At 37.2% G+C, this 24,052-nt stretch overlaps 1 protein-coding gene across 1 annotated transcript; it reads left to right on the top strand.

Annotated features, from left to right (window-relative positions):
* The first annotated feature begins 482 nt into the window (after positions 1-482).
* LOC309857943 (ankyrin repeat domain-containing protein 26-like) lies at positions 483-23,292 on the top strand. Its single transcript, XM_082750651.1, has 6 exons — positions 483-559; positions 1,507-1,718; positions 2,946-3,174; positions 16,889-16,984; positions 21,934-21,979; positions 23,072-23,292. The coding sequence occupies exons 2-4, from the start codon at positions 1,576-1,578 to the stop codon at positions 16,937-16,939; spliced, it is 423 nt and encodes a 140-aa protein (XP_082606777.1). The 5' UTR covers positions 483-559; positions 1,507-1,575; the 3' UTR covers positions 16,940-16,984; positions 21,934-21,979; positions 23,072-23,292.
* Positions 23,293-24,052: the final 760 nt, after the last annotated feature.

The raw sequence follows: 24,052 nt of genomic DNA, 5'->3' as shown, positions 1-24,052 counted from the left end.
TATGGAGGAAAAATCTGAAACAATCAGAAAAATAAAAGTATAAATATTAAATACAAATGTGTTGCAAAGAGGATGACAGCAGAGATCGATTTTAGTAACTCCTAGTGGTTTGAATTTTGTTCTTCATTTCTTAGTTATTTGAGGTTCTGCATTACAAGACTTTACTACAATATAGATAACATTTTATTGAAAATGAACTTATTTTAAAATCTGAGCACCTGCCCGGGGAGCAGTCAGTAACGTATGTGACTCTTGATCTTGGGGGTTTGAGTCAAGCCCCATCTTTGGTGCAGAGATTTAAAATCTTTGAAAAAAATGTGGGGTCTTAGTTTTGCATTGGACTCTTTTCACTCTGCTTCCAACTATATATTATTTTATTCATGCAGGTTGATGATCTAACAGCAAAACTGGAAACTATGACTTCAAGAAACCAGGTTCTTATTCAGGAGTTATCATCTATGAAAAAAATACCAACAAAATGTGAAATTCTAGAGAAGAATAAAAAGAAGTTGGGGAACAACAGAAAGTAAACCTCAGAAGTTGTGTAGAAGTCAACGTGGTAGGATATAGTAAAATAGAACAATATAAAGGGGATTTTGAAGACAGGACAAGATTGAATGTAGAAAAAAAAATTAAAAGAAGTTGATCTATTTTTAGAGGTTAATTTATTTGTCTATAAAATGCTTTAATTCATTTTACTCCAAATTACATTTTGGTTATATGCAGTGTAGAGTTTTCCTCTACTTCCTTTATAACAACTTGGTAAATTTCTGAAAGCATTTGTTCCTTCCCTTTAAAAATTTCAGTTTTCATTATTATTCACACTAAATTGATCTTTCAGAATGATTCACAGTAGAAAGTCATTTTATTTTTTAAGACCAGTTAGTATAAAACAAGGCTATTGAGAGGAAAAGAAAAAACTGTGCTTTAAAAATTTTGACCATGGGGTCCATGGGTGGCTCAGTCAGTTGCTTGTTTGGGCTCCATTCTGGGCATTCCTATATAAAAGAAATGGTACCATACTTGGATTATTCCTTTTTTATATATATTTAATATCTTATTTATTTATTTGGAAAGAACGAGTGGGGGATGGACAGGTAGAGAGAAAATTCCAGGCATACTTCATGCTGAGTAGGACACAGGGCTTTCTCCCAGAACCCTGAGATCACTATCTGGGCAGAAACCAAGAGTCAGGCACTCAGATGACTGAGTCAGCCAGGCACCCCAGGTACCTCAATTATTCTGAAGTTGTATTGTTCACTTTTTAAAAAACTAAATGATATTATTATTCTTTGAATTATCAGATTGCATGCGTTCTAATGTAAGAATGAACATTATTCACATTTAATTCAGTTTCACATTAATGATAAATATTTTACATTTCAGCTTTTTTTTTCCACTTTAAAAATTTCTCTCTGAATCATTGACACAAAACTAAAAGAAAGAAATATACTGTAATTACCCAGGTTGTAACAATTTTAAAACTATGCTTTTAATTTGCTTTAGACGCAAGCAGCATTTCAAGAAAGTGTAGCACAGTTAAGAGAAAATAATAATGCTTCAGGAAGAAGTCAAATGGAACTCAGAATTAAAGAGCTGGAATTTGAATTATCCAAAATGAAAAATTCTCAAGACGTTACTAAAGCAGAATTGGACAGATACAAGCACCTCTACCTAGAAGTAACACATCGAATGTCATTGACAAATGAACTGAACAAGTTAAAACAATCATAGAAAGTAGAGTTAGCTTATTAATTTGCATCTAAACCATAATTTTTTGGAGCCACGTTCATGAGATCAGTAGTAAGTGAAAGCCAACTAGATAATATAATTTTGAAAAATGATGTTTGTAAATGAACTTATTGTCAAAATGCTAGTTTAAGTTAGTTTGCATTTCTCTTTTTTGTTGTTGTTTTAAATGATTTTATTTTTTCCTTTGAATACTTTCAGTTAATCTGATCTCCTAGTCTTTAAACTAATTGTTTGAAGATTTATAATTTAGACAGCATATTATTATAAAATTGTCAAAATTACCCTAAATAGAAATGAGTTTATTAAAATTTATTTATTAAGGTTAGTTTATTTTTGGAAGAGTACATCTTTAACCCAAAAGGTCAAGATGGAAACGGTAGATTCCACGTTCAGTACCCTAGTATCTGTGTTATAACCTAATTGTTTCTGGAGCTGTTTCAGTTCTATCTGATCACAACTCTGCCATCTACTTGTCCTCTAGCAATTGTTCGTCTAAATTTTTCCTCAGTGCCAAATGCTCAATCTCTCTGAGGTAATGTGCGAAATATACAAGAGTGGTGAAAGCCAATGCTTGAAAAATGTCTTTGAGGGATTTTTTAAATTTTTATTTTCCTTTAAAGATTTTACATATTTATTTGACAGAGAGAGCGAGCAAGTGAGCACAAGCAGAGGGGAGCAGCAGGCAGAGGGTGAGGGTGAAGCAGGCTTCCCTCAAACAGGGAGCCCAGAATGGGGCTCAATCCCAGGACTGTGGGGTCCTGACCTGAGCTGAAGGCAGATGGTTAACCGACTGAGCCACCCAGACCCCAGGATGGTTTATTTTTGCAGCTCTAAACTGGTTTACTAAATATAAGTATGTATCATGGCGTCCCCAAGAATCTTTTAAGTACAACCATTCCAGAAGGCAGCAGGTATAACCTGTTAGGCCATGGACATCACTGATCACCATTTCTCTCCCTCTTTAATTTGAATTACTTGTTAGTTAGGAACCCTAGAGATATATGGACTTCTTTAGAACAGTTTTAAACCTATAATTATACATAATAGGTCTGCTCTGTCACATTTACCATGTTAAAACACTATTTAATGGCACATTTTGTTTACTATTATGGAGACTTAAAAAAATGCAAGTAATTTAGGACTGATTTGGGGAGAAACGAAATACTAAGTATTGTGTTTTGTAATCCTAACAGGACTAGTGAGAGGCTGGCAGAGACCAGTGCCAAACTTCTGGTGGAGAAACAGCAAAAGCAAACTTTGCTTGACACTATTAATATGAGGCCATCCCTAGATCTGCCTTATGGTAGAAATGTTAATAATAGTTCACTATTCAATAGAAACGTTGCTCTAAGAGAAAACGTGGTGATTCCTACCTCAAACTCATGGCGTTCAAGTAATGACCTCGAGACTTTCTTGATCAAGGTTGGTTATATTATCTTACCTTTTTTTCCTTGGGTTTCAGATTTCTGAGATAATTTTTGTTTTTAATTTGGTAAGATTCTGAGTTGCTTAGCTAACTAATACACACTAAGTAAAAGTCATAATTATTTTTGCTGATAAAGAAATGAGACATAAATTTTGATTTTTTTTCTTTGTTCCTGGAGCTCTTATTTTCAAGAGGTACCTATTATTACCTTTATTCAATAATTATAACTAAACTGACATTTATTATTTTTCAATATTTTATTTATTTTAGAGAGAGAGTGTACAAGAGGGGGAGAGAGTGTGAGATTCTCAAGCAGACTTCCTGCTGAGTGTGGAACCCTACATGGGGCCCAGTCTCACAACCCTTAGATCATAACCTGAGCCAAAAACAAGAGTCAGACACTTGACTAAGTTACCCAGGCACCCCAAAACGAACACATTTTAAATTTCTTGAAAACCTACATCTAAATTCGATTTTAGAAAGTAAATATTATTGCTCACGAATGAAATCTATACTTAGATGCTTTGACTAATTTCCTGTTTGGCAGTTGTTCATAACAATTTTAAAGTTCGCTGTTACCCATTTTTCCCACCCCTATGTATAAGTCAACAATAAGAATCCAAACACTTACTCACATATGGATATTTATTATTTCAAGAATCCATGATAAGTCCTTTTTATGAATTAAATAAACTTGTAATGCTAAAAAGATTAATTTTTCTTTTTAAGTTTGTAATTGTTGTCATTTTCTTACCTGAGAGTACATCCTTAATTTTTGTCTTATTTGGAGCATTTTTTAAAAACTTATAACACTTCTATTTCAATTTTTACAAAATGTCTTGCTGAGCAACTGTAGAACATTTTCTAAATGGCTAAATCAAGCAAATACTGCATTTTTTTTTTTTAAAGAGAGAGAGAGGGAGAGAGAGTGTGTGTGCAAGCTGGCGGTGGGGGGTGAGGTACAGAGGGTAAGCAGGCTCCATACTCAGTGCAGAGCCTGATGCAGGGCTCAGTCTCAACGATCCTGAGATCATGACCTGAACCAAAGTCAAGATCAGATCCTTAACTGACTGAGCCGTGCAAGTGCCCCACAATTGGAATTTTTTAAATGAAGTTCACATATATCTATCCTGCCATCACTTTAATGATTGATGACTAAGATGGGAATAATAGGGAGTCTTTAAGTAGCAGCTAGTTTCCATTGTATATCATTGTTATTAAAATATCCATTTCAATCAATGTACATAGGTTTATGGTTTTGAAGGTATATTCATGTTCTTACTAATGTAGAGAAAAGTAGCATAGACCCCTGGTAAATGAGGCCTCAATCTTGTTCTTTCATTTGGTTTCCTTATTGTCTTGCTCTCTTCCCTCCTAATTTGAGGACTTTCTTTAGTGTTATGCTTGGTTGCCTTTCTTTTTCTTTTTCTTTTTTGTATATTATAGATTTTTGTGATCACAGTGAAGTTCATATATAACATCCCATATATATAGAAGTCTTTTTAAAGTTGATGGCTACTTAAGTTCAAACACATTTTAAAAACACTACATTTTTCGACCCCCCCTTGTTTTATGTATTTGATGTCTTAGTTTACACCTTTTTATTTTGTGTATCCCTTTACTAATTACTGTAGACACAATTGTTGTTACTACTTTTGTCTTTTAACATTCATACTGGCTTTATAAAAGTGATTGATCTATTACTTTTATTGTATGTTTGCTTTTACCAATAAAACTCTTTCTTTCATAATTTTCTTATTTCTAGTTATGGCCTTGTCTGTCTGTCTTTCTTTCTTTGTTTCCTTCTTTCTTTCTTTTAATCTATTTTTGAGAGCAAGCAAGAGAGAACACAGATGGGAGGGGAGGGCCACAGAGAGAGGGAGAAGCAGACTCCTTGAGCACAGGGCGTGGTGTGGGGCTCGATCCTAGTAGGTCTCTTAACCTGTCCTCATTTTAAAAATTCTTTTATCTTTTTGTTTTTTGGCTTGGATGATTTCTGCTACCCTGTCTTGTAGATCACTGATCTGTTTATCTGCAGCTTTTAATGTGCTGCTGATCCCTCTGGAGTATTTTTCATTTCAGTTGTTTTATTTTTCAGCTCTGATTGGTTCTTCTTTATATTTTCTCTTTCTTGAAGTTCTCACTGAATCCATCCATTCTTCTCCCAAGTTTGCTGAGCATTTTTATGACCATTACTTTGAACTCTTATTCAGGTAGATTACTTATCTCTGTTTCATTTAGCTATTTTTCTGAAGTTTTGTATTGTTCTTTCATTTGGAACATATTCCTCTATCTCCTCATTTTGTCTGACTTTCTGTGTTTATTTCTGAAATTGTATTCAACATTTTTCCTCTTTAAAGTATGTCACTTTGAACAATGAATGTTAGGTATAAAGTCAAGGAAGAAGAAACCATTTCTAAGTATTGTCTGATCATTTTTCTTGTTGGAGCTGTGGTGGAGTAGGTGGCAGATGACATTGCTCTTCTTTTTCTGAGTTGAGAACACAGGAGTCAGGCAGATGGAGATAAGCTTAGCAACTGTAATACATACTAACAGATTGGAGGATGTGGCTTAGGTATGTAGCCACTGCCAACTTCCTAATACTTTACTCCTTTACTCCAAATTAGGCACTTCCACACACAGTTGTAAATGGAAGGAAGAGATGTTTGATGCCCATCCCACAAAGATGAAAGCAGACCTCAATTCATGTTACTAGGGCAGGCATAGCTTTTCAAATAAAAGATCTGGAAGCATGTAGGCACTGCTTAGTGCCTTCTCCCAAATTCACCCATTAGGCGAATCTCTCTTCCTGTCATGAAGAAGGTAGAGAAATGTTCTCACATGGAAATGAAGGTTTACCTATAATTTCCGAGTGGATTTAATTTATAATTAAAGTTAATCGTGTCTTTTGTACATGTGAACTAATGGGAAGGCTAGATGGCAAAGAGAAATCTGTTCAGTGTTTTAGACTTTGCAATAAATAGCTCACAACATAGGTAACCATTTGTTGATTGACTTTGATAAACCAAGTTTTATTTGAAGGAAATGAATAATTCTTTTAAGGAAGAATTTCCTCAGGTTCAGGTTCTTTGGTTCAACCAAAGATTTTCTCCTTCAAGTTCCCTGTCCTTTCAAGTTAAAAAAATTTTGCTTATAAATTGAGCATATTGACTGTTACTAATAGGAGTTAAGATAACTACTCGTCCTTTATTTTTGTTCATGACTGTAAAAATTTATAGTTTAGTTAGAAAGCTGTTTTCTGTCTAATGCCTTAACTTTATGGAGCCACAGAACAAAGTTTTATGTATTCATTTTCTCTGATTTCTGGTTAAAAATGCATGTATTTCCTGAATATGAGGAAGTAACTAAAACACATTCCTGGCCTGCAACTAGGTGGTTTTTTGACCTCAGGCAAACTACAATCTCTCTGAGGCCTTTTTGTCTCTTATGTGAAATTAGGGATGTTGACTAAGTTAGTGACTTTTATACCTCTGGGGAAAAATTGTTTTTTTCAAAGAATAGAACTTATCTTTTTTTTTTTTTTTGCATTAAACTGTATTATATAAAACACAGACAAGTAGAGCTGTTTAGCTAAATGCGAGATAAGACTACACCTGTAGACTTCCTTGTCCCTCAGTCCTGCTGTGTCCCAGGAGACCCTTAGATTTCTATGAGCCATAGTTTGAAAACTAACATTTATGAGAAAATCCTTCGTTAATAATTCTTTGAATTAAAATTTGCTGATACATTGCATGTTGTTTTTCTGTTTATAATTTTTTTATCCTCCTATTTTTTGGATAAATGGAAAAGTATAAATAAAATTGCAAATGGGTTCTCCTTATTAGTGGACTTGAAGCTATTTCCACCTTCTAAACACAGTTCTCACTTGGAAATAAAGGTCACAGAAGTAAATATTTAGGAAAAGACAATAACATCACATTGGTAATTCCTTAAGTCATGTCATATAAAAAAGTGTCTTATATTTTACCTATTATTTATTAATGCTTTATAAAATTGCTTCAATAAAAGTTTCTCCCATCAAGTGGTATTGATTTATTAATTTTACAAGGCTGTCTAGTAATGTTGTCATATTATTAATTTTATAAGGCCTGAATATAATGTTATTGTCATAAAGTGTTATGATTCCTCAAAAAATTAAAAATAGAAATGCAGTACCATTCAGCAATTCCACTACTGGGTATTTATCCAAAGAAAATAAAAACACTAATTTGAAAAGTTATGTGCACCCCTATGTCTTTTGAAACATTATTTACATTATTTACAATAACCAAAGTATGGAAGCAACCTCAGTGTCCATCAATAGATGAACAGATAAAGAAGATGTGTGATACAGGGACGCCTGGGTGGCTCAGTTGGTTAAGCAGCTGCCTTCGGCTCAGGTCATGATCCCAGCGTCCTGGGATCGAGTCCCGCATCGGGCTCCTTGCTCCGCGGGGAGCCTGCTTCTCCCTCTGACTCTGCCTTCCACTCTATCTGCCTGTGCTCACTCTCGCTCGCTCTCTCTCTGACAAATAAATTAAAAAAAAAAAAAATCTAAAAAAAAAAAAAAGAAGATGTGTGATACATATACAATGAAATATTTATTCAGCTATAAAAAAGAATGGGATCTTGTCATTTGTGACAACATTGGTAGACCTAGTATTTTGCCAAGTGAAATAATGCAAAGAAAGGCATATACCATATGATTTCACTTCTGCATGGTATCTAAAAAACTAAACTACTAGTAGCCTACTAGTGACTGGAAGCCTTACTGATAACATAAATAGTTCATTAACACAGTTTTTTTTTTACATTACATGTATTATATACTATGTTCTCATAATAAAGCTATATTTAAAAAAGTTATTGAGAAAATACACTAAAATACTGTATCAAAAAAAGTCCATGTGTAAGTAGAGTAGACCTGCACCCTTCAAACCCATGTTGGTCAAGGGTCAGCTGTATATTACAAGTATTCTCATCTAGAATTTTCTTACTTAGAGCTTTCTTATAAAAGGTACCCTCTCATTGAATGCTCAAAATGGGGTCTAATGTAGGGTACCGAGGGGTGCCTGGGTGGCTTAGTTGGTTAAGTGACTGCCTTCAGCTTAGCTCATGATTCCTCAGTCCTGGGATAGAGCCCCATTGCAGGTTGTCTGCTAAGTGGGGAATCTGCTGTTTCCTCTTCCTCTGCCTCTTCTCCCACTTGTGCTCTCTATATCTCATTCTGTCTCAAATAAATAAATCAATAAAATTGCTGATATAAACATTGGGCTGCAGATGCCTCTTTGGATCAATATATTTATATCTTTGGGGTAAATACATAGTGGTGCAATTGCTGGGTCATTGGGTAGCTCTCTTTCCAGCTCTTTGAGGAACCACCATACTGTTTTCCAGAGTGCCTGCACAAGTTTACATTCCCACCAACAGTGTAAGAGGCTTCTGCTTTCTCTGCATGCCTGACAACATCTGTTGTTTCCTGACTTGTTCATTTTAGCCATTCTGACAGGTGTGAGGTGATATCTCATTGTGCTTTTGATTTATATTTATTTCCCTGGTGCCAAGTGATGCTGAGCATTTTTTCATATCTGTTGCCCATTTGTGTGTCTTCTTTGAGAAATGTCTGTTCATTTCTTCTACCCATTTCTTGACTGGATTGTTCTTTGGGTGTTGAGTTTGATAAGTCTTTATAGATTTTGGATACTCGCCCCTTATCTGATATGTCAATTTCAAATACCATTTTCCATTCTGTAGGTCATCTTTTAGTGTTGTCAGTTGTTTCCTTTGCTATGCAAAACCTTTTTATCTTGATGAAGTCTTTGTTTCCCTTGCTTTTGGAGACGTGCCTAGCAAGAAGTTGCTTTGGCCAAAGCCAGAGAGAATACAACCTGTGTTCTCTTCTAGGATTTTGATGGGTTCCTGTCTCACATTTACGTCTTACATCCATTTTGAATCTTATTTTTATGTGTCATGTAACAAGATGGTCCAGTTTCATTCTCCTGTTTGTGGCTGTCCAGTTTTCCCAACACCATTTGTTGGAATGACTGGCTTTTGTTCCATTGGACATTCTTTTCTGCTTTGTCACAGATTAGTTGACCATAGAGTTGAGGGTCCATTTCTGGGCTCTTTGATCTATGCGTGTGTATTTGTGGCAATACCATACTGTCTTGATGATGACAGCTTGGTCATAGAGCTTGAAGTCTGGAATTGTGATGCCACCAGCTTTGGTGAACCTTTTCAACATTCCTTTGGCCATTTGGGATCTTTTCTGGTTCCATACAAATTTTAGGAATATTTGTACCAGCTCTGAAAAAATGTTGATGGTATTTTGATAGGGATTGTGTTGAATGTATAAATTGCTCTGGGAAGCATAGACATTTTCACAGTATTTGTTCTTCCAGTCTATGAGCATGGAATGTTTTTGCTATTTCTTTGGGTCTTCCTCAGTTTCTCTCATGAGTGTTCTATAGTTTTCAAAGTACCAATCCCTTGCCTCTTTGTTTGGGTTTATTCCTAGGTATCTTAATGGTTTTTGGTGCAATTGTAAGGGGCTTTGACTCCTTAATTTCTCTTTCTTCTATCTCATTGTCGGTGTATAGAAATGCAACTGATTTCTGTGCATTGATTTTATATCCTGCCACTTTGCTGAATTCCTGTAGAACTTCTTTTTTTTTTTTTTTTTTTTTTTTTAACTTTTTATTTTTTATAAACATATATTTTTATCCCCAGGGGTACAGGTCTGTGAATCACCAGGTTTACACACTTCACAGCACTCACCAAAGCACATACCCTCCCCAATGTCCATAATCCCACCCCCTTCTCCCATACCCCCTCCCCCCAGCAACCCTCAGTTTGTTTTGTGAGATTAAGAGTCACTTATGGTTTGTCTCCCTCCCAATCCCATCTTGTTTCATTTATTCTTCTCCTACCCACTTAAGCCTCCATGTTGCATCACCACTTCCTCATATCAGGGAGATCATATGATAGTTGTCTTTCTCTGCTTGACTTATTTCGCTAAGCATGATACGCTCTAGTTCCATCCATGTTGTCGCAAATGGCAAGATTTCATTTCTTTTGATGGCTGCATAGTATTCCATTGTGTATATATACCACATCTTCTTGATCCATTCATCTGTGGATGGACATCTAGGTTCTTTCCATAGTTTGGCTATTGTGGACATTGCTGCTATAAACATTCGGGTGCATGTGCCCCTTTGGATCACTACATTTGTATCTTTAGGGTAAATACCCAATAGTGCAATTGCTGGGTCATAGGGCAGTTCTATTTTCAACATTCTGAGGAACCTCCATGCTGTTTTCCAGAGTGGCTGCACCAGCTTGCATTCCCACCAACAGTTTAGGAGGGTTCCCCTTTCTCCACATCCTCGCCAGCATCTGTCATTTCCTGACTTGTTGATTTTAGCCATTCTGACTGGTGTGAGGTGATATCGCATTGTGGTTTTGATTTGTATTTCCCTGATGCCGAGTGATATGGAGCACTTTTTCATGTGTCTGTTGGCCATCTGGATGTCTTCTTTGCAGAAATGTCTGTTCATGTCCTCTGCCCATTTCTTGATTGGATTATTTGTTCTTTGGGTGTTGAGTTTGCTAAGTTCTTTATAGATTCTGGACACTAGTCCTTTATCTGATATGTCGTTTGCAAATATCTTCTCCCATTCTGTCAGTTGTCTTTTGATTTTGTTAACTGTTTCCTTTGCTGTGCAAAAGCTTTTGATCTTGATGAAATCCCAATAGTTCATTTTTTCCCTTGCTTCCCTTGCCTTTTGCGTTGTTCCTAGGAAGATGTTGCTGCGGCAGAGGTCGAAGAGGTTGCTGCCTGTGTTCTCAAGGATTTTGATGGATTCCTTTCGCACATTGAGGTCCTTCATCCATTTTGAGTCTATTTTTGTGTGTGGTGTAAGGAAATGGTCCAATTTCATTTTTCTGCATGTGGCTGTCCAATTTTCCCAGCACCATTTATTGAAGAGGCTGTCTTTTTTCCATTGGACATTCTTTCCTGCTTTGTCGAAGATGAGTTGACCATAGATTTGAGGGTCTATTTCTGGGCTCTCTATTCTGTTCCATTGATCTATGTGTCTGTTTTTGTGCCAGTACCATGCTGTCTTGATGAGGACAGCTTTGTAATAGAGCTTGAAGTCCGGAATTGTGATGCCACCAACGTTGGCTTTTTTTTTTCAATATCCCTTTGGCTATTCGAGGTCTTTTCTGGTTCCATATAAATTTTAACATTATTTGTTCCATTTCTTTGAAAAAGATGGATGGTACTTTGATAGGAATTGCATTAAATGTGTAGATTGCTTTAGGTAGCATAGACATTTTCACAATATTTATTCTTCCAATCCAGGAGCATGGAACATTTTTCCATTTCTTTGTGTCTTCCTCAATTTCTTTCATGAGTACTTTATAGTTTTCTGAGTATAGATTCTGTGTCTCTTTGGTTAGGTTTATTCCTAGGTATCTTATGGTTTTGGATGCAATTGTAAATGGGATTGACTCCTTAATATCTCTTTCTTCTGTCTTGCTGTTGGTGTAGAGAAATGCAACTGATTTCTGTGCATTGATTTTATATCCTGACACTTTACTGAATTCCTGTATAAGTTCTAGCAGTTTTGGAGTGGAGTCTTTTGGGTTTTCCACATATAGTATCATATCATCTGCGAAGAGTGATAATTTGACTTCTTCTTTGCCGATTTGGATGCCTTTAATTTCCTTTTGTTGTCTGATTGCTGAGGCTAGGACCTCTAGTACTATGTTGAATAGCAGTGGTGATAATGGACATCCCTGCCGTGTTCCTGACCTTAGCGGAAAAGCTTTCAGTTTTTCTCCATTGAGAATGATATTTGCGGTGGGTTTTTCATAGATGGCTTTGATGATATTGAGGTATGTGCCCTCTATCCCTACACTTTGAAGAGTTTTGATCAGGAAGGGATGCTGTACTTTGTCAAATGCTTTTTCAGCATCTATTGAAAGTATCATATGGTTCTTGTTCTTTCTTTTATTGATGTGTTGTATCACATTGACTGATTTGCGGATGTTGAACCAACCTTGCAGCCCTGGAATAAATCCCACTTGGTCGTGGTGAATAATCTTTTTAATGTACTGTTGAATCCTATTGGCTAGTATTTTGTTGAGTATTTTCGCATCTGTGTTCATCAAGGATATCGGTCTATAGCTCTCTTTTTTGGTGGGATCCTTGTCTGGTTTTGGGATCAAGGTGATGCTGGCCTCATAAAATGAGTTTGGAAGTTTTCCCTCCATTTCTATTTTTTGGAACAGTTTCAGGAGAATAGGAATTAGTTCTTCTTTAAATGTTTGGTAGAATTCCGCCGGGAAGCCATCTGGCCCTGGGCTTTTGTTTGTTTGGAGATTTTTAATGACTGTTTCAATCTCCTTACTGGTTATGGGTCTGTTCAGGCTTTCTATTTCTTCCTGGTTCAGTTGTGGTAGTTTATATGTTTCTAGGAATGCATCCATTTCTTCCAGATTGTCAAATTTATTGCCGTAGAGTTGCTCATAGTATGTTCTTATAATAGTTTGTATTTCTTTGGTGTTAGTTGTGATCTCTCCTCTTTCATTCATGATTTTATTTATTTGGGTCCTTTCTCTTTTCTTTTTGATAAGTCGGGCCAGGGGTTTATCAATTTTATTAATTCTTTCAAAGAACCAGCTCCTACTTTCGTTGATTTGTTCTATTGTTTTTTTGGTTTCTATTTCATTGATTTCTGCTCTGATCTTTATGATTTCTCTTCTCCTGCTGGGCTTAGGGTTTCTTTCTTGTTCTTTCTCCAGCTCCTTTAGGTGTAGGGTTAGGTTGTGTACCTGAGACCTTTCTTGTTTCTTGAGAAAGGCTTGTACCGCTATATATTTTCCTCTCAGGACTGCCTTTATTGTGTCCCACAGATTTTGAACCGTTGTATTTTCATTATCATTTGTTTCCATGATTTTTTTCAATTCTTCTTTAATTTCCCGGTTGACCCATTCATTCTTTAGAAGGATACTGTTTAGTCTCCATGTATTTGGGTTCTTTCCAAACTTCCTTTTGTGGTTGAGTTCTAGCTTTAGAGCATTGTGGTCTGAAAATATGCAGGGAATGATCCCAATCTTTTGATACCGGTTGAGTCCTGATTTAGGACCGAGGATGTGATCTATTCTGGAGAATGTTCCATGTGCACTAGAGAAGAATGTGTATTCTGTTGCTTTGGGATGAAATGTTCTGAATATATCTGTGATGTCCATCTGGTCCAGTGTGTCGTTTAAGGCCTTTATTTCCTTGCTGATCTTTTGCTTGGATGACCTGTCCATTTCAGTGAGGGGAGTGTTAAAGTCCCCTACTATTATTGTATTGTTGTTGATGTGTTTCTTTGATTTTGTTATTAATTGGTTTATATAGTTGGCTGCTCCCACGTTGGGGGCATAGATATTTAAAATTGTTAAATCTTCTTGTTGGACAGACCCTTTGAGTATGATATAGTGTCCTTCCTCATCTCTTATTATAGTCTTTGGCTTAAAATCTAATTGATCTGATATAAGGATTGCCACTCCTGCTTTCTTCTGATGTCCATTAGCATGGTAAATTCTTTTCCACCCCCTCACTTTAAATCTGGAGGTGTCTTCGGGCTTAAAATGAGTTTCTTGGAGGCAACATATAGATGGGTTTTGTTTTTTTATCCATTCTGATACCCTGTGTCTTTTGACAGGGGCATTTAGCCCATTCACATTCAGGGTAACTATTGAGAGATATGAATTTAGTGCCATTGTATTGCCTGTAAGGTGACTGTTATTGTATATGGTCTCTGTTCCTTTCTGATCTACCACTTGTAGGCTCTCTCTTTGCTTAGAGGACCCCTTTCAAGATTTCCTGTAGAGCTGGTTTGGTATTTGCAAATTCTTTCAGTTGTTGTTTGTCCTGGAAGCTTTTAATCTCTCCTTCTATTTTCAATGATAGCCTAGCTGGATATAGTATTCTGGGCTGCATGTTTTTCTCGTTTAGTGCTCTAAAAATATCATGCCAGCTCTTTCTGGCCTGCCAGGTCTCTGTGGATAAGTCAGCTGCCAATCTAATATTTTTACCATTGTATGTTACAGACTTCTTTTCCCGGGCTGCTTTCAGGATTTTCTCTTTGTCACTGAGACTTGTAAATTTTACTATTAGGTGACGGGGTGTGGGCCTATTCTTATTGATTTTGAGGGGCGTTCTCTGAACCTCCTGAATTTTGATGCTCGTTCCCTTTGCCATATTGGGGAAATTCTCCCCAATAATTCTCTCCAGTATACCTTCTGCTCCCCTCTCTCTTTCTTCTTCTTCTGGAATCCCAATTATTCTAATGTTGTTTCGTCTTATGGTGTCACTTAATTCTCGAATTCTCCCCTCGTGGTCCAGTAGCTGTTTGTCCCTCTTTTGCTCAGCTTCTTTATTCTCTGTCATTTGGTCTTCTATATCACTAATTCTTTCTTCTGCCTCATTTATCCTATCAGTTAGAGCCTCCATTTTTGATTGCACCTCATTAATAGCTTTTTTGATTTCAACTTGGTTAGATTTTAGTTCTTTTATTTCTCCAGAAAGGGCTTTTATATCTCTCGAGAGGGTTTCTCTAATATCTTCCATGCCTTTTTTGAGCCCGGCTAGAACCTTGAGAATTGTCATTCTGAACTCTAGATCTGACATATTACCGATGTCTGTATTGATTAGGTCCCTAGCCTTCGGTACTGCCTCTTGTTCTTTTTTTTGTGTTGAATTTTTACGTCTTGTCATTTTGGCCAGATAAGAGTAAATGAAGGGGCAAGTAAAATACTAAAAGGGTGGCAACAACCCCAGGAAAATATGCTTTAACCAAATTAGAAGAGATCCAAAATCGTGAGTGGGGAGAAAGGGGATAAAAAGAGGTTCAAAAAGAAAGAAAGAAAAAAAAAAAGAAAAAAGAAAAGAAAAAAAAAAGAAAAAAAAATTTTTTTAAAAAAAGAAAACACCTGAGAAAAATGTAAAAAAGAAAAAATATATATATTAGATAAACTAGTAAAAAATCGTTAAAAAAGAAGGTAACAGTTAAAAAAAAAAAAAATTTTTACCCGAAGGCGAGAAGAAAAAGAAGAAAAAAAAAAATGAAAAAGAAAAAAAAAATGAAAAAGAAAAAATTAAATTAACTGCAAGACTAAAAAAAATCACAGGAAAAAAGCCATGAGTTCCGTGCTTGGCTTTCTTCTCCTCTGGAATTCTGCTGCTCTCCTTGGTATTGAAACCGCACTCCTTGGTAGGTGAACTTGGTCTCGGCTGGATTTCTTGTTGATCTTCTGGGGGAGGGGCCTGTTGTAGTAATTCTCAAGTGTCTTTGCCCCAGGCGGAATTACACCTCCCTTACCCGGGGCCGGGGTGAGTAATCCGCTCGGGTTTGCTTTCAGGAGCTTTTGTTCCCTGAGCGCTTTCCGTAGAGTTCAGGAGGACAGGAACACAAATGGCGGCCTCCTGGTCTCCGGCCCGGAGGGGCCAAGAGCCCAGGGCCCCACTCCTCAGTGCGCCCTCAGAGAACAGCGCCCAGTTACTCCCGTCTGCCTGACCTCCGGCCGCGCTCCGAGCTCACCGAGCCTGTGATCGGTTCAAGGTAACACCGAGCTGCGAGCTTACTGTCGGCTCTGTCTCTGCAGCCGGCTTTCCCGTTCTAATACCCACAAGCTCTGCAACACTCAGACACCCCCGATCCTTCTGTGACCCTGCGGGACCTGAGGCCACGCTGACCCCGCGTGGGCTTCGCCCCGGTTTAGCCTCTGGAGCGATGTCCCTCAGCGGAACAGACTTTTAAAAGTCCTGATTTTGTGCGCGGTTGCTCCGCCGCTTGCCGGGAGCCGGCCCCTCCCCCCGGGGTCTATCTTCCCGTCGCTTTGGATTCACTTCTCCGCCGGTCCTACCTTTCAGAAAGTGGTTGTTTTTCTGTTTCCAGAATTGCTGTTCTTCTTCTCTTCGATCTGCCGATGGATTTTCAGGTGTTTGCAATCTTTAGATAAGTTATCTAGCTGATCTCCGGCTAGCTGAAGCAGTCTCAGCCTGCTACTTCTCCGCCATCTTGACTCCTCCAATAAACTTATTTAAAGACAACTTGGTTGTTGGAGACGTGACTGCAGTCGCCTGGCCAAGCTGTCAGCAGCGGCAAGAAGAACCCAAATTGCAAAAGAAATTCCCGGACTTCACAGCCCCCCATGACTCTCCCCAGCTCTCTTCTTCTCCCACTTAAAGAGAAGTGACAGCAGCGAGGCCAGGTCTCCTGTAGAACTTCTAACAATTTTTGGATGGAGTCTTTTGAGTTTTCCACGTAGAGTATCACATAATCTGTGAGGAGTGAGAGTTTGACTTCTTGCTGATTCAGATGCCTTTATTTCTTTTTGTTGTCTGATTGCTGAGGCTAGGATTTCCAGTACTAGTTGAACAACAGTGGTGAGAGTGGTCATCCCTGCCGTGTCCCTGACCTTAAGGGTAAAGCTCTCAGTTTTTCCCCATTAAAAATGATACTCACTGTGGGCTTTTTGTAGATGGCTTTTATGATATTGAGGTATGTTCCCTCTATCCCTGAACCATGAATAGTTTTAATCAAGAAGGGAAGCTGTACTTTGTCGGGTGGTTTTTCTGCATCTATTGAGAGTATCATATGGTTCTTATCCTTTCTTTTATTAATGTATTGTGTCACACTGATTGATTTGCAGATGTTGAACCACCCTTGCAGACCAGGAATAAATCCTACTTGGTCACGGTGAATAATCCTTTCAATGTACTGTTGGATCCTGTTGGCTAGTATCTTGGTGAGAATTTTTGCATCCGTGTTCATCAGCAATATTGGCCTGTAATTCTCCTTTTTGTTGGGGTTTTGTCTGGTTTGGGGATCAAGGTAATGCTGGCCTCATAGAAAGAGTTTGGAAGTTTTCCGTCGTTTTTATTTTTTGAGACAGCTTCAGAAGAATAGGTATTAATTCCTTTTTAAATGTTTGGTTGAACTGTCCAGGTTTTTCTCTTACCATTTCTTCCAGATTGTCTAATTTGTTGGCAAATAGTTGTTTATTATACATTCTTAAAATTGTTTGTGTTTCCTTGGTGTTGGTTGTGATCTCTCTTCTTTCATTCATGATTTTATTAATTTCGGTCCTTTCTCTTTTCTTTTTGCCAAGTCTTCTCAGGGGTTTATCGATCTTATTACTTCTTTCAAAGAGCCAGCTCCTAATTTTGTTGCTATATTCTACTGTACTTTTGGTTTCTATTTCTTTGCTTTCTGCTCTGGTCATTATTAATTCTCTTCTCCTGCCAGATTTAGGCTTTCTTTGCTGTTGTTTCTCCAGTTCCTGTAGGTGGAAGGTTAGGTTGTGTATTTAGGACCTTTCTTGTTTCTTGAGAAAGGCTTGTATCACTCTATACTTCCCTCTTCAGGGCTGCCTTGGCTGCATCCCAAAGATTTTGAGCAGTTGTGTATTCATTTTCCTTTGTTTCCATGAATTCTTTTACTTGTTTGTTAATTTCCTGGTTGACCCATGAACATTCTTTAATAGGATGCTCTTTAGCGTCCATGTTTTTTAATTTTTCCCAAATTTCCTCTTGTGATTGAGTTCAAGTTTCAAGGACTGTGGTCTGGAAATATGCAGGGAATGATCACAGACTTTTTGTACTGGTTGAGACCTGATTTGTGACCCAGTATGTGATCTCTTTTGGAGAAAGCTCCATGTGCACTGGAGAAGAATGTGTATTCTGTGGCTTTAAGATGGAATGCTCTGAATATATCTGTGAAGTCCATCTGGTCCAGTGTGTCATTCAAAGCCCTTGTGCCCTTGTTGATCTGCTTAGATGACCTGTCTATTGCAGTGAGTGAGGTGTAAAAGTCCCCTACTATTTATTGTATCATGCTCGATGTGTTTCTTTAATTTTGTTATTAGTTGGCTTATGTAATTGGCTGCTCCCATGTTAGGTGCATAAATCTTGACAATTGTTAGATCTTCTTTTTGGAGAGACCCTTTAATTATCATAGCGTCCTTCCACATCTCTTATGACGGCCTTTGGCTTAAAATCTAATTTGATAAAAGGATTGCCACCCCAGCTTTCTTTTGATGTCCATTAGCACAGTAAATGGTTTTCCACACCCTCACTTTCAATCTGGAGGTGTTATTGTGTCTAAAATGAGTCTCTTGCAGACACCATATTGATGGGTCTTTGCTTTTTTATCCAATCTGATACCTTGTGTCTTTTGATTGGGAAATGTGGCCCATTCACTTTCAGGCTAACTATTGAAAGATATGAATTGAGTGCCATTGTATTACCTGTAATGTCATTGTTTCTGTATTTTGTCTCTATTCCTTTCTGGTCTATGACACTTTGGGTCTCTCTCTTTGCTTGCAGGATTCCCTTTAGTATTTCTTGAAGGGCTGGTGTGGTGGTCACAAATTTTTAAATTTCTGTCTGTCCTGGGAACTCTTTATCTCTCCTTCTACTTTGAATGACAGCCTTGCTGGTAACATATTCTTGGCTGCATATTCTTCTGGTTTAGCACCCTGACTATACCATGCCAGTCCTTTCTGGCATGTCCTGAGCTGCTTTCTGGATTTTCTCTTTGTCTCTGAAATTTGCAAACTTCACTACTCTATATCAAGGTGTTGGCCTATTCTTATTGAAATTGAAGGGGGTTCTCTGTGCCTCCTGGATTTGAATGACTTTTTTCTTCCCCGGATTATGGAGGTTCTCTGCTGTAATTTCTCAGGTACACCTTCTTCCACACCCACTTTCCTCCTCTTCTGGGATCCCTGTTATTCTAATATTGTTTTGCTTTATAGTATCACTTATCTCTTGAATTCTCCCCTCCCCTTGAATTACTGATCCAGTAATTGTTTACCTCTCTTCTTTTCTCAACTTCTTTATTCTCCATTATTTTGTCTTCTTTGTCACTACTTCTCCTTTCTGTGTCATTTATCCTAGCAGTTAGAGCCTCCAATTTTTAAAATTTGAAATAGCTAATATTTATTAGTTAATTATAGCTCAGTAAGTCTGTAAAAGATAAGTAGGGTTTTATTTCTCCATTACCCATATGTACGTGATGAATTATTTAGAATTTCTATTCAATTAGCTGATATATGATATATGTTTCAGATATAGTGTTCAGTTAACCATCTGTTGTATGTAATACCCAGTGCTCTACACATCACATGCCCTCCTTCATGCCCATCACCCAATTACCCCTACCCCCATCCCACCTCCCCTTCAGCAAACGTCTGTTTCCAATAGTTAAGAGTCTCTCATGATTTGTCTCCCTCTTTGATTTCTTCCATTTAGTTTTCCCACCCTTCCACTATGATTCTATGCACTTTTTCTTATATTCCCCCTATGTATGAAACAATATGATAATTGTCGTTCTGTGATTGACTTATTTCACTCAGTATAATACCCTCCGTTTCCATCCACATCAATGTAAATTGTTGAGTTTATCCTTTTTGATGGCTTTGTAATATTCCATTTGCAATATCCCACATCTTCTTAACCCACTGAGCCACCCAGGCGCCTGGTAGCCACATCTTCTTTATCCATTCATCTGTTGATGGACATTTGGGCTGTTTCCCCAGTTAGTCTATTGTGGAGATTGCTTCTATAAACATTGGTGTCCAGGTGCCCCTTCAGATCAGTATGTTTGCATCTTTGGGGAAAATACCTTGCAGTACAATTACTGGGTCATATTTTTAACTTCTTGGAGAACCTCCATATTGTTTCCAGAAGTAGAGCTTCCATTTTTTTTATTGCATCCCCTTAATAACCTTTTGATTTCAACTTGGTAATATTTTTGTTCTTTTATTTCTCCAGAAGAAGATTCTCCAGTGTCCTTTGTGCTTTGTTCAAGCCCAGCGAGTATTTTTATACTTGCTATCCTAAACTCTAATTCTGCCATCTTAGTTATATCCATACTGATTAGGTCACTGACAGTCAGTAGTACCTCCTGTTCTCTTATTTCAGGTGAGTTTTTCCATCTAGTCATTCTGTCTAGAGAAGAATAGAAAATTAAGAGAACAAAATACTAAAATAACAACAACAACCCCAGAGAAATATAATCTCTATAAACCAAATCTCTATAATCTCTATAAAACAAAATAAATAAATAAATAAAATAAATAAAAATTTAAAACGTGAGAATATAATCAGATGATGAGAATAGAGCAATACACTAGATTTGGGTATATTTTGGTCTGTTTCTTAGAAGAAACTACATCCCAAAATTGTAAAGAAAGAAAATATATATATATATATATGCGAAAATAAAGTTAAGCACTATGAAAGGATAGAATGTAACTATAAAAATTACAATTAAAAATGTTTAAAAAACCTGAGTTGATAAAATGAGAAATTCATTGAAATGGAAAAAGATAAAGAAAATTAAACTTGAAAGTTTAAGGAGCCATGGATTCTATATAGTATTTTCCCCCAGCACTAGAGTTTTGCAGTTGTCTGTGATTCCTTAAACTTGATCTTAGCGGGAAGTTCTTGCTGCTTTTCTGGGGGAGGGGCCTGTTGTGCTAATTCTCAGAGGTCCTTGCCCTGATGGTATTGCACTGCCCTTGCCAGGGGTCCAGGCTAATTTAGGGCCTCCAGATTCCTCTTTGTGGCTTTTGTTCCCTGATGGTTTTCCACACTGCTTGAGAGGATTAGAATGAAAATGTGAGCCTCCCAGTGTCCAGCCCTAGAGCTGAAAGCAGGCACCCTCCACTCTTCAGTGTGCCCTCACAGAGGAGCTGTCAATCACTCTCGTCTCCCTGGTTTCTGTATGCACTCTGTGTACACCCAGGCTTTGAACATTTTTATCTCAGCCATGCAACCCCCTTTGGAGTTTCTAAACTTTGCAGTCTCCTGTGGCTGCATTCATGCCAGTCCTCTGGGGGAAGGAGGAGGTCTTGCCCTGGTTCTTCTGCATGTTTGGCCCTGTTCTGAGAGTGGTTACCCAATGGGCTGGGGTTTGTGATTAATGGAAACACTGAGCTGAAAGCCCCCTCCTCTGCTCTTTGATTGCAGCTGGCTTCCCTGCTGAAACTCCTGGGAACTCTCCCATACTCAGGCACCCCATTCTGTGTGACCCTGGGGATCCTGAGATCAGGCAGTTCTACCTAGGATTCTACCCCACTTCTCCACCTGAGTGCTTTTCAAGCAGGGATGTCCCTCACCGGATTAGACTTATAAAAGTTCCTGTTTCACACCACTGCTGTATCACTTTCTGATAAGCAGTTTATGCATCCCCCCCAACAGTTTATCTTCCCATGTATCCCCTTCGATTCATTTCTCCATCCCATACCTCCTACCTTGCAGAATGTGGTCACTTTTCTATTTGTAGAATTAGAACAGTTCTTTTCTCAGATCTCAGGTTGAGTTCACAGGTGTTCAGAATGATTTGAAAGCTATCTAGCTGAATTCCAGGGACTGGACAAAACTATGGCCCCCTATGCCTCTGCCATATTCCTCTTCTCCCAGAAATTATATATATTTAATAGACCAATATTACTTGTACTTTTTATCAGATTTCTCTAAATAGTGTTACATCTCTTTCTTCCGTTACCTAAGATTAAAATAAGTAGGGATTTATTTTATTTATGTGATTATCTTTCTATTTAAGCAATCCCTAACTTAATTTTAGTCTCTAATAGTGCTATTTTAAGTTCACATTTCATAAGCTATATATAATTCCTACAATTATGTGTCTTGTTTAACTTGAACATTATAAATATTTGACTCATTTCAGATGCAGCAGGAGTTGGAAAAAAATATAACTAGAGAACTAGAAGAAGGTATGTTGCCAAATTTCCGAATTAAGATGGCCATTGATTTCTGAAATATCCTATGAATGGTAAATCCATTGTTTTCTATTGTTTGGATAACAATAGGTACTATATTAATTTTTTAAATATATATCTAATAAAAATATAAAACATAAACATAATGAGGAACATACTTATTCCTCATTTAGTCATCGTTTTTCAGACTTTAAAAAAAAATCTCCAAATGTCTATTTATCTGTTATTTCAAGCTGTAATCTTCCTTCACTTCTGCCATCCCTCTGGAACTGTCAACCTGAATATGCGGGCTTTCTTAAATCCTTGTTTCTGCTAATCATATAAAACCAAAATTAAAAAAAGAAAAAAGCAGTCTTGTCTTAGGTGATACTTAGTTAAGCAATTATGGTTCAAATGACCTTTACTTGACAGGTGACATTTAAACATCCAGCCGTTGATTTTGTCATTGATTTACCTTTTGCCATTGGGTAAAATTCCAAGCTCCATACATGGAATAAAAACACCCAAATCAGTTTGGTTCTTGTCAGCTTTTTCTGCCTTCTTTACCGCTAACATTTACCCTACTCTGCTGCTTTGCTCTTGCACCTCTTCAGCATTGACTACTTGCAATGCCACAAGTGTTCTTCCACACTCTCTGTATATGTTCTTTGTATATGCGTCTTCCTTCCACCTGGCATGCTTCTTCCCTGTCCTTCAGATATCAGCTTACATATCCCCTCCACCAAAAAGCAGACAATATTCATAGAAAACTAGGATTTTCCTTCTGTGTGTTCTTCTGTTCAACTCTGAAAATTGCCTGTTTGATTTTTCAGTCTGTTGTACATGATTGTTCACGGGTGGGCTCTGTTATCATCTTGTAATGAGAAAAACAGAAGCTCTGATATTTATCCACAATAGCAATTACCTCAGTGGGCAACTGTGAGCAAAATATATTTAAAAGTAATCTTGTATTTTATATTGTAGCTGTATTAGATGTTTTTCATTCTTCATAACACTCATAAGACTTCAACTTTGTTTTTTTTTTTACTAACATTTAGTTAAGAATGAAGTATTTTAGATAAAGACTGTAATTCTTTTTCTTTTCAGGTTTTGCTGTATTGGAATCAGGCTCATCTGGTGGGGCCACCTCTTTAGAATCTACTTTTGAAAGACATATAAATTGTGATGACGTACTGAAATCACACAGAGAGTACTCAGAGTTTCTGAAGAAAAAGTATAGCATCTGAAACATAAATAGTAGAAATTTATTTTCTGGATGGTTATAAAACATTTTAATAGTTTCCTATTAAATGGATGATATGCACAAATCTTTCTTAAAGGAAAATATTTTTGGATCATGTGTGTAATGAAAGTTTATATAATATTTTAAGCTATATTTCTTGGTAGCTAATTAACTTTTAAACATTTTTTTTAATATGGAAATCAGCATTATTGGGTTTAACATGCTTCAGGCTGCCCAAATGCCAGCTTTCTAAACAGCACCCAACCAACCAAGTTTTCATGAATACTTCAGTCATGTTAATTGATAACTTTTTGGTATTTTCCAATTTTTATTACTACATATGAACCTAGAGATTTAGACAGACATTAATTTTAAGACAGAGAGTCTTAAAATTAGAGGAAAAAAATAACTTTTACCCCAGAACCATTTGCAAGACAATTGTTAAATTATGCCTGTTCCCATAGCATTTATATCCTACAAATCAGTACATTCCACATAACTACTGTACAACCTTGTCAATCAGACAATTCTCGTACAGTTGACCCTTGAATAATTGCAGGGGTTAAGGGCACTGACCATTTGCAGTCAGTAATATGTGAATAACTTTCGACTCCCCAGGCACTTGAGTACTAATCTGCTATTGACGAGAAAACTAACTTTTACAAAAACAGTTAATTAGCCTGTGTTTTGTTTGTTATATGTATTCCATATTATATTTTTATAATAAGCTAGAAAAGAAAGTGTTATTAAAATCACAAGGAAGAGGGGGACAAAATGGCGGGGAAGTAGGAAGAGGTGTCTTTTCAGCCTGTACCCCAAAGTGAGCTGATTACCTACCATAGAAC

This window comes from Mustela nivalis (assembly GCF_964662115.1).
Source record: "Mustela nivalis genome assembly, contig: HAP1_SCAFFOLD_1585, whole genome shotgun sequence".
Taxonomy (NCBI): domain Eukaryota; kingdom Metazoa; phylum Chordata; class Mammalia; order Carnivora; family Mustelidae; genus Mustela; species Mustela nivalis.
The sequence above is the reverse complement of the archived record's forward strand: the minus strand, read 5'-3'. Positions and strand labels throughout refer to the sequence as shown.

Bases quoted from the DNA above. Each gene is read 5' to 3' on its own strand.
- LOC309857943 (XM_082750651.1), top strand. From the start codon at position 1,576: ATGGAACTCAGAATTAAAGAGCTGGAATTTGAATTATCCAAAATGAAA. The intron at 1,719-2,945 runs GTTAAAACAATC...TAATCCTAACAG, and splicing joins TTGACAAATGAACTGAACAA to GACTAGTGAGAGGCTGGCAG. The intron at 3,175-16,888 runs GTTGGTTATATT...ATTGATTTGCAG, and splicing joins TCGAGACTTTCTTGATCAAG to ATGTTGAACCACCCTTGCAG.